At 43.3% G+C, this 18,574-nt stretch overlaps 1 protein-coding gene across 5 annotated transcripts in view; it reads right to left on the bottom strand.

Moving 5' to 3' along the window:
* The window catches only part of IPP (intracisternal A particle-promoted polypeptide), a 54,370-nt gene extending 44,003 nt beyond the window's left edge, over nt 1–10,367 (bottom strand). For 3 of the 5 annotated variants that reach the window (XM_054535522.2, XM_054535509.2, XM_054535505.2), the window contains exons 1-3: nt 10,157–10,358; nt 6,347–6,688; nt 1,464–1,895 (exon numbers count right to left, since the gene is read on the bottom strand). In XM_054535522.2, coding sequence (XP_054391497.1) covers nt 1,464–1,895; nt 6,347–6,638 — 724 coding nt within the window. In that variant the 5' untranslated portion in view covers nt 6,639–6,688; nt 10,157–10,358. Of the gene's footprint in view, nt 1–1,463; nt 1,896–5,158; nt 5,257–6,346; nt 6,689–10,156 lie in introns of those variants that run through there. The other 2 variants (XM_024247370.3, XM_054535517.2) reach the window with 2 other exon arrangements.
* Nucleotides 10,368–18,574: the final 8,207 nt, after the last annotated feature.

The raw sequence follows: 18,574 nt of genomic DNA, 5'->3' as shown, positions 1-18,574 counted from the left end.
TGGTGGCGGGCGCCTGTAGTCCCGGCTACTTGGGAGGCTGAGGCAGGAGAATGGTGTGAACCCAGGAGGCGGAGCTTGCAGTGAACCAAGATTGCGCCACTGCACTCCAGCCTGGGCGACAGAGCAAGACTCCATCTCAAAACAAAAACAAAAACAAAAACAAACAAGAAAAAACCTATATAAAACAAGGCTCTATTGACTATGTGACAAAAATGTTGTGACTACAGGCTTGCAGGAACCTAAACCTATATTTCCCCTAGGAGCAGTTGTTCAGTATTTGCTAATTCCATGTTTGCAGCAGACTTATACAACATAACTACAGCAAATAACAATCAACTATATATGTAGTAAAACAAGATATCACTCAGAAAAACCTACGAAATTATGTTAACATTGCTAAGAGTGGAGAAAAACTAATAACCCATTATTTTAAATTATGTATTTACAGAATTACACTGTTAATGCTTAGTAGTGTATTTAACTTGTAATAAAATCATTTGTAATTCAATAGCAAACTAATATTTCAGTGCATGACAAGAGTACAAACTTCAAATCTCAAAACCAGGTCTAAAGTAGCCTGGAGAGCAATGGCACAATCCTGGCTCACTGTAGTCTTGACCTCCTGGACTCAGGTGATCCTCCCACCTCAGCCTCCCAGGCAGCAGCGACTATAAGTGCATGCCACCATGCTGCCATGCTGGGCTAATTTTTTGCCCTTTTTTTTTTTTTTTTTTTTGTAGAGACAGGGTTTCACCATGTTGCCCAGGCTGGTCTTGAATTCTTGGGCTAAAGCGATCTGCCTGCCTTGGCCTGCTAAAGTGCTAGAATTACAGGCGTGAACCACTGCACCTGGCCTAAAGTAATTCTTAGAAATAAATTTAAACATCATTTTTCTAATATAAACATAAAAACTATTTTATACTATGGTAAAACATATTTTCAGAATTAAGTTTAGAATCTAAAGATGATTCAAAGACTACTCAGAGGCCATAATTGTATATCAATACCAAATTTATTTTATAATGAAAGGATTTATAGGATTCATTGAGTTTTTTTATTTTTAGTGTATGCATTTTCTCCAAGTGTTAGGTTTTGCTTAATTTTTCAGAGTAGCAAGAGGAAATCTTAACTGAAATAACTGGTTCTGTCAACAGCAGTGGTTATGTTAGTAGCTCTGTCAGTAATTTTTATCTGTTACACTAATCTGCCTTAGTAATCAATCTCAAGAAAGATTTTGATAAAAATAGTGGGTAGAAATATTAAAATACTACTGCTCACCCACAGAACACAAAAGTTGTATCTTACATAATCATTCAATACATTTTTAAAAAAGAAAAAAAAAAAGACTAATCATTCAATAAATGTCTGTTACTGAACCAAAAAATGAAAACATTCTCCCACATTTCAGAGAACACATCACTGGATAATTAATCAACTAATTTGATATATAGCAAAAAAGTTACCTTCTATATACTTTAAAAGTCTCTGAGGAGGTAATAAAGGGAATCGAATTGGGTCTAGCACTTCCACCACATGTTTTCTTCTTTTTCCCAAATCTTTCAGAATCCATTGCATTGCAGCTAAGAAGACTTGGTATTCATCCTCAATGCTAAGCTCTTCACTTCGCAAAATTTTGATCAGCTGATCTTTCGTAAGTGCCAGGAACTCTTCTCCACTATGAACCTCTAAGAAATGGACATGAATGTAGTTTTCTGAGAATTCCAAGAGATCATGGCAGGCAATTTGCTCAGAGAACTGAAAAATTCCAATGCAGTTCAGTGGATCAATTTGTCCTTTCAGAAATTCACAGCAAAGATGAACAACTTCAGTCAACTGTAGCATGTCTGCTGCAATAATCAACTCCTGGACATTATTCACACCTATGTTCACTATACCTAGAGAAGTAGGAAGACAAAATTGCCAATAAAATAAAAACAAACATTGGCTTACCATATTCAAAAAGTATTATACTTGATTTCACTGATAGTTTGATGCCTGCAGAGTAGACAGACGCTGAAAAAGGCAATCAAGGATTTGAGTAAAGAGCACAAAATTTAAACGATAACGATACCTAACACATTTATGAAAAACTTACAATGAACCAGGTGCAGCATTAATTGCTTTATATGCTAATTTAACTCTTATTATAATCCCATGTGGTAGATACTATTATTTTTCTTATTTTCATATTAAAGAAACAGAATCAAAGTTTAAGTAACTTGTCCACAAGTTGTATGGTAAAGCAAGTTGCAAGGTAGGGGTTGACATCAAAGTCCATGCTTTTGCCATAAAAAAAGAAGGAAATCATGTGCTTTACAGCAACACAGATGGAGCTGGAGGCCATGATTCTAAGCAAATTAACACAAGAACAGAAAACCAAATATCATATATTCTCACTCATAAATGGGAGCTAAACATTGCATACACATGGACACCAAGAAGACATGGATACACATTGGGGCCTACTTGAGAGTGGAGGGTAGGAAGAGGGTAAAGATTGAAAAACTACCTATCGGGTATTATACTGATTAACTGGGGGACAAAATTATCTACATACCAAGCCCCCAAGACACACAATTTACCCATGGAACAAACCCGCATATGTAACTCTTGAACCTAAAAGTTGGAAAGAAAAAAACCAAACAACAACAGCAACAACAACAAATAAAGTCTATGCTTTTAACATAAGGTTATATGCATGTAACAGACATTTACTGAGGCACTGGGGAGAGTAAGACAAGGTCTCTATCTTCAATTATGATAAAATGCCATACAATGTTCATTTTTTGTTTGTGCTTGTTTTGAGACAGGGTCTCGTTCTGTTGTCCAGGCTGGAGTGCAGTGGCGCAATCTTGGCCCACTCTCTGCCTCCCGTGCTCAGGTGAGCCTCCCACCTCAGCCTCCCGAGTAGCTGGTACTACAAACACTCACCATCATGATCGGCTAATTTTCTGTATTTTTTTTAGAGACAGGGTTTTACCACATTGCCCAGGCTGATCTCAAACTCCTGGGCTCAAGCAATCCACCCACCTCAGCCTCTCAAAGTGCTGGGATTATACACAACGCTAGTTTTTAATATTAGGAATAACCAATAATCTATAACATAAGAGAAACTATTAAATACTTAACTATGTATACCACTTTCTTTTCCAAGGGCTTCACTTTCTTTTTTTAATTTTTTTATTTTTTTCGAGACAGAGTCTCACTATGTCACCCAGGATGGAGTATAGTGGTGCATCCTTGGCCCACTACAACCAACACCTCCTGGGTTCAAGTGATTTTCCTGCCTCAGCCTCCCAAGTAGCCAGGATTACAGGTGCATACCACCACAACTGGCTAATTTTTGTATTTTCAGTAGGGACGAGGTTTTGCCATGTTGGTCAGGCTGGTCTCGAACTCCTGGCTTCAGGTGATCCACCCACCTCAGCCTCCCAAAGTGCTGGGATTACAGGCGTGAGCCACCACACCCATCCTTTTTTTGTTGTCTTTTTTTTGAGACAGGGTCTTGCTCTGTTGCCCAGGCTAGAGTACAGTGGCATGGTCTCTGCTCACTGCAACCTCTGCCTCCCAGGTTCAAGCAATTCTCCTGGCTCAGCCTCCTGAGTAGCTGGGACTACAGGTGAACACCACTAAGCCCAGCAAGACTCCGCCTCAAAAAAAAATTAGCCAGGTGTGGTAGCATGTGCGCCTGTAGTCTCAGCTACCAGGGAGGCTGAGGTGGGAGGATTGCTTGAGCCTAGGAGTTTGAGACCAGTCTGGGCAACATAGCCAGACATAATCTCTACAAAAAAAATTTAAAAATTAGCCAGGCATGGTAGTACTCGGGAGGCTGAGGTGGGAGGATAGCTTGAGCCCAGGAGGTCAAGCTGCAATGATCTTGCCACTGCATTCTAGCGTGGGTGACAAAGCAAGACTCTGTCTCACAAAATAAAAAATAAAAGAGGCTGGGCACGGTGGCTCTCACCTGTAATCCCAGAACTTTAGGAAGCTGAGGTGGGTGGATCACTTGAGGTCAGGAGTTCAAGATCAGCCAGGCCAACATGGTGAAAACCCGTCTCTACTTAAAAAAAAAAAAAATACAAAAATTAGCTGGGCATGTTAGTGCAAGCCCATAATCCCAGCTACTTGGGAGGCTGAAGCAGGAGAATCGCTTGAAACTGGGAGGCAGAGGTTGCAGTGAGCCAAGATTGTGCCACTGTACTCCAGCCTGGGCGACAAAGTGAAACTCCGTCACCAAAAAAAAAAAAAAAAAAAAAGCGTAATATATATTCACTGTGGAAAAAGAACTTTAAGACAGAAAAACTAAAATGAAAAACATATTTTTCCATACACAGAAATACATTGTATTAACACTGTAGTGTCTTTCTTCATATAGTTTTTCTCTCTCTCTTTTTGAGACAGTGTCTTGTTCTGTTGCCCAGGCTGGAGTGCAGTAGCATGATCATCACTCACCGAAGCCTCAGCATCCTGGGCTCAAGTGCTCATCCCATCTCAGCCTTTCAAATCTTTTTTCTATGCATATTTGTTGCATATCCTGTAAGACTATACATCGTTTTGGTGTGCCTTCTCTTTCTTTCCCCTTCCCCTACTCCCCTCTTCATCATTCCAGTTGTTTTATTTTATTTAGAGATGGGGTCTCACTCTGTCTCCCAGTCCAGGGTGCAGCAGCTTGATCATAGCTCACTGCAGCCTCAAACTCCTGGATCCTCCCACATCAGCCTCCCGTTAGCTGGGACTAAAGACACAAGCCACACATCCAGCTAATTAAAAAAAAATTTTTTTCCTAGGCGAAGTGGCTCACGCCTGTAATCCCAGTACTTTGGGAGGCCGAGGCAGGTGGATCACTAAGTCAAGAGATCGAGACCATCCTGGCCAACATGGTGAAACCCCGTCTGTACTAAAAATATAAAAATTAGCTGGGGTGGTGGCATACACCTGTAGTCCCAGCTACTCGGGAGGCTGAGGCAGGAGAATCGCTTGAACCTCGGAGGTGGAGGTTGCAGTGAGCTGAGACCACGCCACTACACTCCAGCCTGGTAACAGAGTGAGATTCTGTCTCAAAAAAAAAAAAAAAAATTTTTTTTTTTTTAGCCTGGGCAACGTAGTGAGACCCTGTCTCTACAAAAAATTTGTTTTAGTCAGGCATGGTGGCACGTACCTGTAGTCACAGCTATGCAGGATGGTGAGATGGTAGCACTGCTTGAGCCCAGGAGATTAAGGCTGCACTGAAGTGTGAGTGCACCACTGCACTCTAGCCTAGACAACAGAGAGAGACCCTGTCTCAAACAAAAATTTTTTTTTTAAGAAATGGGGTCTTGCTATGTTGTCCTGCCTAGTCTTGAGCTCCTGGCCTCAAGCAATCCTCTCACACTGGCCTCCCAAAGTGCTGGGATTACAGGCATGAACCACTGTGCCCCTGTGTACATTCTCTAATGTTATTAAAACTCTTCAAAAACATTTAAGAAATAGTTTTGAGTAAAATAACATATGCTGATTATAAACACTTTGTGGAAAAAAATTACCTACAGATAAATGCTATCAAACATTCTGGTTGCTTTCTCATGTGTAAATACATATAAGTTTTTTTGGGTTTTGTTTCAAACAAAATAGGGGTTTATTTATATCCTGATTTTTTAAATTTTATATATTGTAAACATTCTTCCATAATAGTATACATATATTTTAAGATTTGTTAGATCTCATTTGTGAGATCTATACATGTATCATAATTTATTTAGCCATAAAACCTACTGAGACAAGATTTTATTCAATTATATACTACTATAAATAAAGTCACAGGCCGGGTGCAGTGGCTCACGCCTGTAATCCCAGCATTTTGGGAGGCCAAGGCGGGCGGATCACGAGGTCAGGAGATCAAGACAATCCTGGCTAACATGGTGAAATCCCGTCTCTACTAAAAATTAAAAAAAAAAAAAAAAAATTAGCCAGGTGTGGTGGCATGCACCTGTGTCCCAGCTACTCGGGGGGCTGAGGCAGGAGAATCGCTTAAACCTGGGAGGCAGAGATTGCAGTAAGCCAAGATCGCCCCGCTGCACTCCAGCCTGGCTGACAGAGAGAGACTCCGTCTCAAAAAAAAAAAAAAAATCAAATAATAATAATAATGTTACAATAAAATCCTGGTTTGTAAATATGTGCCTGCATCACTAATTAATTCCTTCAGATTCCTAGAAAAGGAGCACTGGGTCATAAGATATGAAATTTTCAGTCACATAATAACATGTTGCTAAATTACCTTCTAGATAAGTTAGATCAATTTATATTTCCACATTAGTGCATGAGTGATTGAACCATTCTTCAGTCAAAGCAACAGGCTCATGTAACATACCTGTGTAAATGAAATCTAGAAGTATCTGAAAGATTCCTGCTTCAATTCCTAGAATCGGTACAACATCTTTTGAGGACTCTTTCATTCCTCCAGTGAACAAAGCTGCAAAGTAAGGACTGCTGGCAGCCAAAACCAGCCGATGAGCTTTAAAACTTTCCTGTCCAACTTGCAGCTGCACATCACAGAAATGCTGTCCATTTCTCATCTTATTGATTTGGGCCAAGATGAGTTGGGCATGTTTATCTGATGAAAAAGGACTATCAGCAGCCTTGGGACAGCCCTCATTAGCCATGATGACGGTAGATTAATTAAAAGGACTGTTGCCCATAATCTGTTACTACCCTGAAAAACAAAATACAAAGAGATCAAGCAACAAAATTTTTTAACATGCTTTCTATTCACACATAAGAAACATTCTCTATACTTAAAATCTACTTAAGGACATAAAACAAACACAAAACAAATAAAGACTAAAGTGTGGTACTATTACTATTTCTAATATGGTTTCAGAGAATGAAATAAGTAGGGAAGCTAAAATAATTGGAGAATGCACAAGAAACGCGACCTGCACTAGAAACTGAAAGATAAACAGTTAATATTAAGGTATGAGGAGAGGACACTTTTTGATGGAGTAAAAAAAATAATAATAAAGCACGAAGACAGAAAGTTAACAAAGCACACATCACAGAGCACACATCACAGACAACAGGAACTTTCAAAAAGCAGTTGTGATCAGTCTAACTGCTTAAAATCATTCAATGTGTACACTTCCCGTAGCACACAAAGCCCTTCGGGATTCTTGTTATAATTTAAGACTCTGTTCAGATATAACTTCCTCCAAGAACCTTTCCCCGTTCCTCCTCTGGAATTGTGGAAATATGGTCCCAAACTCATCTGAGTTTGTTGCTCACCCTAAGCTTATTGGTTTTACATTCTATAGCACAGGTCTACCTTATCAAATACCCTACCACCCTACTCCTAGTGCGCGCATGCGTGCACGCACACACACACACACACACACACACACACACACACACACACACACACACTCTGAAAGCTCCTTGAAAGACAGCCCTTTAAGGGCAGGTACTATCTTTCATAGCTTTAGCACCAGTATATAACATATGTTAGGTTTCCAATGTTTGTGAAATGAATCAGAACAAGGAGAAATAACAATAGCTTAGGTTGGGTTTTTTTTTTTTTAACTTTTAGCTTCTCCACATATTATGTCAATGGTAACTCTCACAATAATTAAGAGGTGAGAAGAAAAGATAATCTTATCTAAAATGAGAGAAAAGGAAACCGAAGCTCAAAGTTTCCCCAAGGATACAATGTTAGTATGACAGTCTCAGTATCTGAATCCAGGCCTTCTTACTCTAAATCCAGGACTGTTCCACCATATCACACTGCATAGGAATTATTAGGCCACCGGACACATCCTAAATTACTTTTTAAATAAAGAAACGGCTGGGCACAGTGGCTCGCGCCTGTAATCCCAGCACATTGGGATGCTGAGGCGTGGGGATCACTTGAATCCAGGAGTTCGAGACCAACTTGACCAACATGACAAAACCCAGTCTCTTCTAAAAATATAAAAATTAGCCAGGTGTGGTGGATCAGGGCTATAATCCCAGCTACTTGGGAGGCTGAGGCACAAGAATCACCTGAGCCCAGGGGATGGTGGTTGCAGTGAGCTGAGATCACACCTCTGCCCTCCACTCTCCAGCCTGGGCGACAGAGCAAGACTCTGTCTCAAAAAAAAAAACAAACAAAACCATGAGATCCTGTAATATAAGACATATGGAATAGCACAGGGAAATTTAAGATGACTAAGATTTTGTAATTTAGGTATCAATGACAATGGGTAATAAGACTTATAGTGTGGGCTGATGTTAGAAAAAAAATGGTTACGTTTATAGCACTTAAACTTATCAAAGTCAAAATAACAAGGCTGATTATCATCACTTTCTAGGAATTAACTTATTGAGAAATTTGATTGAGAGGTTCAAAGGTAGCTGCTATAACTTCATATCACCATCTACAGAATATCAACATATTACATATAACTAGCATATAAAAGCAAGCAGTGTTTGAGGTGATGAATATGCTAATTACCGTGATTTGATAATTATACATTATATACATGTATCAAAATATCACACGGTACCCCATAAACGTAAATATAAAACAATCATTATGTGCCAAATTAAAAAATATCTATTTTGGGGGACAGGGTCTCACTCTGTCACCCAAATTGAAGTGAAAAATAAATTTTTTAAAGAGGGTGAAAAGGGGCTGGGCACAGTGGCTCATACCTGTAAAACCAGATCTTTAGGAGGCTGAGGCAGGCAGATCGCTTGAGTCCAGGAGTTTGAGACCAGTCTGGGCAACATGGCTAAACCCTGTCTCTACTAAAAATACAAAAAAATTAGCCAGGCATGATAGCACAGGCCTGTAGTCCCAGCTACTCAGGGGAGGCTGAGGTGGGAGGACCACCTGAGCCAGGAAGTCGAGGCTGCAGTGAGCTGAGATAGTGCCACTGCACTCCAGCCTGGACAACAGAGCAAGATCCTGTCTCAAAAAAAAAAAAAAAAAAAGCAGGTGCGGTGGCTCACGCCTTTAATCTCAGCACTTCGGAAGGCTGAGGCGGGTGGATCACCAGAGGTCAGGCGTTCAGGACCAACCTGGCCAACATGGTGACCCCATCTCTACTAAAAAATACAAAAAATTACCCAGGCATGGTGGTGGGCGCCTGTAATCCCAGTGACGTGGGAGGCTGAGGCAGGACAATCGCTTGAACCTGGGAGGCAGAGGTTGCAGTGAATGGAGATGGAGCCACTGCATTCCAGCCTGGGCAAGAGAGAGACTCCGTCTCAAAACAAAAAGGAAAAAAAAAGGGAGTGGGGGCAGAGAAAGCATGTATTTGGCCCTACACAGAAATGTGACCTGGAACCATTATCAACATGACTTGACTGTCAGGCCTTTTCTGTTTGACATTTCTGTCAGCACATTTTGAACCCTAGTTGTTTAATTACAAGATACCTCCTCTGTCCCCTACTTCAAGGCATCAAGCACAGCCACTGAGCTAAAATGCTGCCTCCTGCTACAATAAAGAGTTGACTGAATATCCATTCGGGTGGCAGACAACAGAAATACTAGTGTTACCATGCTTCTCAGTAACTGCTGATACCATCCCACTGTCAGAGGAGTAGGAACGTCATCCCAAAAGGTGGCATGTGGAGTGACCATATTTCCAAAGGAAAAGAGCACAATTCTGTGACGTTGCATGCCTCACGTGCCCCAAACTTGAAAAGCAGATTGTTGACTGGGCAAGGTGGCTCACACCTGTAATCCCAGCACTTTGGGATGTCCTGGCGGGAGGATCGCTTGAGTCCTAGAGTTCAAGACCAGCCTGGGCAACATAGCGAGCCCCCCGTGCTTGAGTTGGGGGCCCGACCTAGAGAGCTAGCTCTAAACTTCTGCTACACTAAAAGCTAATAATCGTTACTGCGCTACCTAAAGGTCAGAGAAGGGATCTCAGACAAGGCGACAACAGAGGGACTGGGGATACAGCCTCAGGATTCCCCAGTTGGGGCGGGGGAGGCAGGAGCGGTCCGGACGAGAAGGTCTGGGAAGGGCGACACTTAGACTGTCGGAGGAAGGCCTGCGGCTGCAGGAGGAAAGACAAGGAAATACACAGTTCTAGAGGCTTCTCACACTCCAGTCCTCAGAGGTCCGGAAAGCCGGAGAGAGTAGAAGAGGAAGTTCCCAACCCCGTCACAGACCCGCCCGAACGCAGGCCCTCCTTACCCGCCGCTTCCCCTTCCCTCCGGCGCCCGCTCAGGCCCTGCGTGCGCAGTCGCGACCAACCCCGGCCGGAGAGGGCGGAGAAAACCTGGCGGCGGTGACTAGGCGGGAGTGACTGGGCCGTACAGTCCCCCGAGGACTGGAGGCGAAGCCGGGCGGTGGGAACGGGCTTCTGACGCTTCGCGGGCCCTGGGTTTTCACTGCGCGTGCGCGAGGTTCTTCCGCTAGCGGGAGACGGGGCAGCTGGCGCCTTTCAGTGCCCACTGCTGGGGCCCAGGGCTTCGGCTTGCTTCCCAACGGACCAACAGCCTAGCTGCAAGGCCTCTGCTCCTGCCTGCTGGGGCCGGCTGGCTCGCCCTTTCCATTCCTCTTGCACTCTGATTCTTGTGGTGTCCCAAGAAGGCCGCGGATCTCAGTGTTAAGGAGAGACGAGCCGAACACCTGGCACGGTGCTTCTCTGCCGTTCTTTCGAATCGTTTTCTGAGTCTGCATGACTGAGCCTGGCACTGAAGGGATACTTATTTGGGGGAAGGAAGAACTCAAAAGTCCAGTTTTTTTCACCGTTGACCCTCATGTGTCACATTAGTGGCTTTCAAACTGTTTTGATCCCAGCCTACGGTGAACAAAAATATTTTACATCAAACTCAATACCACATACTTGTGAGTATATATATAGATGTATATATCTAACACAAAATTTTATTTCTTTATTTTTATTTTTATTTTTTGAGACGGAATTTCGCTCTTGTTGCCCAGGCTAGAATGAATGCAATGGCCCGATCTCGGCTCACCGCAACCTCCGCCTCCTGGGTTCAAGCGATTCTCCTGCCTCAGCCTCTCAAGTAGCTGGGATTGCAGGCATGCGCCACCATGCCTGGCTAATTTTGTATTTTTAGTACAGACTGGGTTTCTCCATGTTGGTCAGGCTGGTCTCAAACTCCCCACCTCAGGTGATCCGCCCGACTCGGCCTCCCAAAGTGTATTTCTTTCTCTTTTTATGAGACAGGGCCTGGCTCTGTCGCCCAGGCTGGAGTGCAGTGATGCCATCTCGGCTCACTGCAGCCTCGACTTCCTGGACTCTGGTAATCCTCCCACCTCAGCCTCCTGAGTAGCTGGGACTACAGGCCTGTGCCACCACCCCCAGGCTATTTTTTTGTATTTTTAGTAGAGACAAGATTTTGCCATGTTGACCAGGCTGGTCTCCAACTGCTGGGCTCAAGTGATCCTCCCGCCTCGGCCTCCCAAAGTGCTGGGAGGCGTGAGCCACCGTGCCTGTCCTGAAACAAAATCTTCACAAAACAATGTTTACATTTACAGCCTGCAGTGCACTAAATTTCTATTTCTTCTTTTCTATTTCATTACCAAAAACTGCTAACACGGACCTATTGTCAGCAAACATTGTCGAAGACTTGGAAATGAGGAAAAGAGAATTCTGGTTGCCCTTTCAGTGTAAGGCTGGAAGGATTTGCATCCATAGGGAGCTCTGACTTTCTATTGACTAAACTATTTCACCAGAAAACTGGTAGTACTTAAAATAATTCTTGCCCATCTGTAGAAAAGATACACCAAAACATTGTTTTATTGACCTGTAGCATATTAAGCCATTTTTACCCTTCTTAGCAAATTCATTTAAACATTCCTGATTCTTAGCAAATTCATGCTACATTCCTAAACATCTTACTGGCTCCCTTATAAGTTAATGAGATAAATAAAATATTTGATACTTTTTTTAATATTTGTAAGAGAGTCATGATTTTACTTTTCAGAAAATTATACTTCAGCACTACTAAAATCAATTTCATGACTTACACTGGATTACACCTGTGAAAGTTGAGCATACAAATTGGGTCATTCTTCTCATACCCAACGAAAACGGTGGGAGGGGAAACACTGAGGGCACATTTCATTGCTCAAAGAATGTAATTCTCTGCAACCCTGGCTTCTGAAACTGCCTGTTGTAACCTGAAACCAGTTTTACCCAGTAGCTATTGAAACAACCTGCCATGACTCAAAGATTAGTTTGGTTTTTTGGTGGGTTTTGTTGTTGTTGTTGTTGTTTGTTGTTGTTGTTTTGTTTTTGACAGGGTCTCTCCCTGTCACCCAGGCTGAAGTGCAGTGGTGTGATCGGAGCGGGGCTCACTGCAGCCTTGACCTCCTGGGCTCAATCAATTCTCCCACTTTAGCTTCCCAAATAGTTGGAACTACAGCTGCATACCAGCAAGCCCAGCCAATTTTTGTCTTTTTTGTAGAGACAGGGTTTCATCATGTTGCCAGGCTGGCCTTGAACTCCCAGGCTTAAGTGATCCACTCACCTAAACCTCCCAAAGTCCTGGGATTACAGCCTTGAGCCACTGAGCCCAGCCTCAAAGGACTAGTTTTACCCACTGCAGTCACTCACCAATCAGAGCTTGCCAGCAACCTAAAACTCTCTTAGTGCCAATGAACTTTCTTTCAAAGCCATATGTAACATGTCTGCTTTTTGTAAAACCTCAAAGTGAACCAAAGAACACCCAGTCTGTGTATATGCTTTGAATTGCAATTCTTGCCTCCCAAATAAAATGTTAACTTTAGAATTGCTTGGACCTGGGAGGCAGAGGTTGCAGTGAACTGAGATCATGCCACTGCACTCCAGCCTGGGCAAAACAGCAAGACTTTGTCTCAAAAAAAAAAAATGCTTATAGGCTGCTATAGACTAAATTGTGTCCTCCCCATAATTTACATGTTGAAGCCCTAGCCTCCAATGTGATGGTGTTTGGAGATACCACAGTGAGGCAGTGGGATGCGTCTCCCCATAAAAGATAATCACTAGTCCCTCCCGAAGGAGAACAGGATCCCAGACGAGCCCCCAAATTTATTGGAAACAAGTGCTTGGCAAAGCCAACAGAAACCCACACTTTGACAGAAAATTTCTCAGTAAGGCACCTTTACTTCTGCAGGACGGTGCTGCTTGCGCCTGTTAAAATCACAAGAGCACACCAAACAAAGGAGGGAAGGAGTTTTTAATCCTAACGCAGTTCCTGTTTCTGTGTCCTTCCCGTATTGACTGGGGTTGGACTGCACAATCTAAGCTGATCCTGATTGGCTAAGACTTAAACTTTTCCAAATATGGTAAATGCACAATTTGCAAAAAGAAGAAGAAGGGGGGCAGGTAGGATTGATTTACAACTTTTACAACTTACGAGCGGAAAGTTGAGTCTTTGAAGAGGCACTTAGTTGTCCCAACAATTTCCCCTCTTCTGTTCTATAGTTCTTCCTCTTCAACAGGATTTGGCTTCATTGTTCTTCTTGATTATCTAGGAGCAAGAACTTATCTGAGTACGGAGGGGGAGACGTAGGGAAGGATTTTGTGAGAGCTGCTTCTATGAGCCTCTGGGTTAACCCACGAATGTAGGGTATGATACAGCAGCCCACAAGGATGAGTACACTTGTAACAATTGCAAGGGAGGTAAAGATTGAGGTCATGAGTCCTTTCCATTTTCCAAACCACCTTTCCATCAAGCCCGTAAAGAGATCTTCTATTCCAGAGTTTTCGGCTAATTCATTTGCTGGGGTGGTAAGGCCTTGTAAGGCTTTTGAGATTGTCCCATCGGGGGCTGTATTATTAGGGATGAAAGTACAACACTGGACCCCGATCATGATACAGACTCCGCCTTTTTTGGCTAACGTCATGTCAAGCGCTATTCTATTTTCCCAGGCCATCTGGCTGGTAGGGCCTAATTGTTCAGCTATTTCTTTTATGGCATCTCTGGTATAATTGATGAATCACTGCTGATTGTAGTATATATAATTTATCTAGTCTACATTTTTATTTATAGTGGACCACCAAAATAAGATAGACTCGATCCCAGCAGCTATTTGGTTTCAAGCGTTGAATTCATTTGGTACCCCCGGCAGGACCCCAGTGCTGTCTATGTAAACGTGGGGGTCAAAGGACCTGTTAATCAGGACTTTTTTTCTTCGGGTTACCTGCTTCCTGTCTGGTTGATGAAATGCCAAGGTGAATGGGATGGCCAATTGGATCAGAGTGCAAGTGCCACTCCAGTCGTTTGGCAGTGTACCCAATATTGGTCCCCCACAATACCACCACACATCCACTCAAGGACGGATAGGGCCTACTGATTGAAAAAAGTTTGAAAAAGTTTAGTCTCACTACATCCTATTATGTTTCCAAGTAATGTCAAATTTTCCCCTTGCCATGAGAGACGTGAGGTAAAATTGGCATCAAGAGCTGGAAGTTGAATGGCCCTTGGGGGCTGTCCCATAGGGCTCCTGACCTTTGGGAAAAGTAGTGAAAGAGTGGCACATGACTTGTTTCCTCAAGCTGTGGGGTGCTAGAAGAGAGCTACCATACAGTCCATGCCGGGTTGGTTGGCCCATCCGAGTGGGAAGGGAACAATTGGGATTTCTGACCTGCCCGTTGCACAAGCATAACAATCACTTTTATTTATGGTGTCAACAGAATATTTAATCCATTTCAGCAAGGCATTTACATCTTGATACCCGGTTTCTATGGCTATGGTTTGCTTTAAGTCCTTGACTTCTACTATAGCTACTTTGGTTTTGTCGTTGGGCATGAAGAGAGAAATGGTTTGATTTTGTGGGTTTGGGGAGAGGGTAATGGTGGAAGATGGAGGAGGAAGACCAAAGCGCGTTTCAAAGAAGCCTATAGGGTCCTTTCCAGTGACATCTGCTCCTAGACCGTAAAAGCACTCTAAAGTGGGTGTAGGGTTGGTGGAGGTAGGGGTATTAATAAAGATAAGTACTGGGTTGCAATGGTGTGATTGGCAACTAGAGGGGGTGTTTCCTTTGGTGAAGTGGAGGTAGGATTTTAGGGCGGTGCAACCCTCTGAGGAGGTCCAGCCCTGATACTTAGTAGTCCATATAACATCTCCCCAAGTATAGCAAAACCATCAATGCTAAGTTCGTGCCCATTCAGTGCAAGAGTTAGTTTTGTAGGCAGTGTAATTTATCCTAGAGGGACAAAGGTCCTTTTCTGAAGAGGCTAGCTGTCTTTCACTTTGGAGATCCCCGTAGGGCATGAGAAGACAGGCATTAAATATAATTGTTTGGGGGGAGGGTGATTGGGTTACATTGATGATAAGATGTCCTTGGGTAGCTAAAGGCAGAAGAAAAAGACAGATTAAACCCTTTTGAGTGTTAGTTTGGAGACCGTAGGTCCTGGAGTGAGGGTCCATGACTCTCCAAGGGGTGGGGCCTTTTTTACTCAAGTGTGGTAGGTCCATCCTTTTTTGGCTGTTGGGATTGCTGTTTCAGTGGTTAGGAGTACTAGATAAGGTCCCTCCCAGGTTGGTGTGAGCTTTCCCTCTTTCCAACTTTTGATAAGGATGTGATCTCCGGGCTGGTGTTGGTGAACTGGGAATTCGAGGGGTGGAGTTTGCGCTAGGAGGCCTTGAGTCCTGAGGGAGGAAAGGGTGGAAGACAGACCAAATATATAGTTTTTGAGAAGCTGACCTTTTGTTTCAAATGTGGGAAGGTCAGTAGTGGAATTTAGATAAGGCAGCCCGCAGAGCATTTCATAAGGGGACAGGCCAAGATCTTTTCAATGGGCAGTTTGGATTCTTAGTAAGGCTATGGGAAGGCATTTTATCCATGGTAACTGGGTTTCTGAGATTAACTTGGTTAGGTGATTTTTTTTTTTTTTTTTTTTTTTTTTGAGACAGAGTCTCACTCTGTTAGCCAGGCTGGAGTGCAGTGGCACGATCTCGGCTCACTGTAACCTCCGTCTCCCAGTCTCAAGCAATTCTTCCTGCCTCAGCCTCCTGAGAAGCTGGGATTACACCGCACCTGGCCTTGGTTAGGTGATTTTTTTAGAGTTTGATTCATTCTTTCTACCCTCCCTGATGAGGGGAGGTGCCAGGGAGTATGATGTTCCCATTTTATTCCTGTTGCTTGGGTTAGCCCCTTAATGATGTGTGCAGTGAAGTGGGTCCCATTGTCCGAATCAATGTTCTCTATTAGTCCAAACGTGGGTGTGATATGTTCCAACAGGGCTTTGACTACATTGCTGGCTATTGTGCTTGGGAAGGGGATGGCTTCTACCCAGTGGATGCTAGTCTACTATGACTAGCAAATACTTGAGACAGCCTATTGGGGGCATTTCAGTATGGTCAACTTGGACGCTTTAGAACGGCCTCAGCCCTGGGTTTCTTCCCCCTCTTTAGGGTTTGCTTATTAGTTTTTCTGCACACTATGCAACCATCCGCCACTTGCCTATCAAGGGTATATATCCCTACATACCCATGGACCCTAAGGGCTGCATTGCACATGGCTCGAGGACCCCAGTGAGTTCCCTGATAAAGCTGTGACAATACTTCCCTCATGAGGGGTTTAGACAGCATTTCCCTTCCATCTGTTAGTACCCACTTTCCCTTTGGGCTCTCCTTAGCTCCTATTTTCTTTAGTTTCTCTTGGTCTGCATGGGAGAAGATGGGGATTGCAGCTGGAGGGGGAAGAGAAGAAGTTAGATGGAAAATGGGTGCCACTTGGGAAGAGGCAGCTTGCTTAGCTACTTGATCTGCGAGTTTATTTCCCCGGCTTTCAAAAGATGAGTTCTTTTGGTGTTGGTGTTGTGGGACATGGACAACCGCAATCTCTTCCGGCAGCTGAAGATTTTCTTATACTTGCATAACTAATTCCTTGGGGACCAAATCTTGGCCCTAACTATTGATGAGGCCTTGTTCAATCCAGATCTTTCCAAAGGTATGGACTATTCAGAAGGCATACTTGGAGTCAATGTAAATAGTTCCTTCCTGATTCTGCAGGGATTTTAAGGCTTGGTTTAATGCAAAGAGTTAACATGTTTGGGCAGACCAGTTATTTGGCAGTCTTCCTGACTCTACCTCTGTGAGGGTTTCCCCACCAACTATGGAGTACGCATTGTGCCTTTTTGCTTCAATGACCTAGGAGGAGCCGTCTATAAAGAGATGACCCTCTATTTGGAAAGGGGTTTCACTTAGATCCACTCTGACTCTAGTTTGATAACTGATTAAATCTAAGCATTTATGCTCAAGTTCTTCCTGGTTTGGATTTCCTGTTAGGAAAGCAGTGGGGTTGAGTGAATTGTCAGTGGTTAGTGTTAGGTTATCCCCTCTAATAAGATCGCTTCATATTTTAAAATTCTTGAGTCAATGAGCCATCTCCCTGCCTTCTGATTAAGAACAGTTCTCACTTGATGAGGGACACTTATGATGAGGTTTCCTCCAAAGGTTATTTTCCTGCTTTCTTCTGTTAGCAAGGGAGTTGCTGCTATGGATTGGACACATACGGGCCATCCACGGGTTACTGGGTCAAGAATTTTTGACAGGAAGGCTATGAGCTGCCAGTGGCCTCTGTGTTTTTGGGTGAGTACCCCTAAGGCCACTCCTTTGCTTACATTAACAAAAAGGTGGAATGGCTGTTCTAAGGAGGGCAAGGCTAGAATGGGGGCAGTTACAAGCAGGTGTTTTAATTATTTTACTTATTGGATCTCTGATAGGGTCCAAAGGAGCAGGTCTGGTCCTTCTTGAGTGAGTTTTTATATAGGCGCTTTGTTTTTAAGGCATAAGAGTCAATCCACAGATGACAATATCTGACCAATCCTAAGAATTTCCTAAGTTCCTGCTTTGTTTCGGGTAAAGGCAAAGATATGATATCTTCATTTCGTTTGGGCTCTATCTTTCGCTTACCTTGCTGATTAGCTGTCCTGGATATTTTACCTCAGGTCCTACGAATTGAAGTTTGTTCTTTGAGACCTGTAACCCTTGTTCCCTCAGGAAATTTAGAAAGTTAACTGAAATTGCTGTTAACTGATCCTTGTTATCTCCTGAAATGAGCAGGTTATCTACGTATTGGCATATGGATGAAGGCAGGGAGAAGTTTCCAAGACTTGTTCTAAAATTTGACCAAATAGATTTGGGGACTTTGTAAACCCTTGGGGCAAGACTGTCCATTGGTACTGCTGTTGGAGTGAGGGTCCTCCCACTCAAAGGCAAACATGTCCTGGCTGTCCTCTGCTAAAAGGCAAGCCCAAAAGGCATCTTTTAAATCTATCACCGTGAACCACTGGTGGTTGTGCAGGATTCTCCTGACATTGGTGTAAGGATTGGGAACAACAGTGTGGGTGGTCTGAACTATTTGATTAATAGCCCGGAGATCTTGCACTAGCTGGTATGACCCGTCTGGCTTCCTTACAGTGTTATAAGGGGACATACAGGGTTCAAGGAGTCCGTCATGGACAAGGCTTTCAAGTAGAGGTTTTAAACCTATCCTGGCTTCCAAGGGAATAGGGTATTGTTCTCTTCTCACTACTTCCCCAGGAGTTTTTAATTTGACATGGATTGGAGTAACTCGTAGCTTTCCTCGATTTCCTTCCTTCGACCATACGTTGGGATGGATGTGGCTTTCTTTTGAAGTGGTGATCAG

The sequence above is a fragment of the Pongo abelii genome, chromosome 1 (genome assembly GCF_028885655.2).
Source record: "Pongo abelii isolate AG06213 chromosome 1, NHGRI_mPonAbe1-v2.0_pri, whole genome shotgun sequence".
Classification (NCBI taxonomy): Eukaryota; Metazoa; Chordata; class Mammalia; order Primates; family Hominidae; genus Pongo; species Pongo abelii.
Note: the sequence above shows the minus strand (reverse complement) of the source record. Positions and strands in the feature narration are given on the sequence as shown.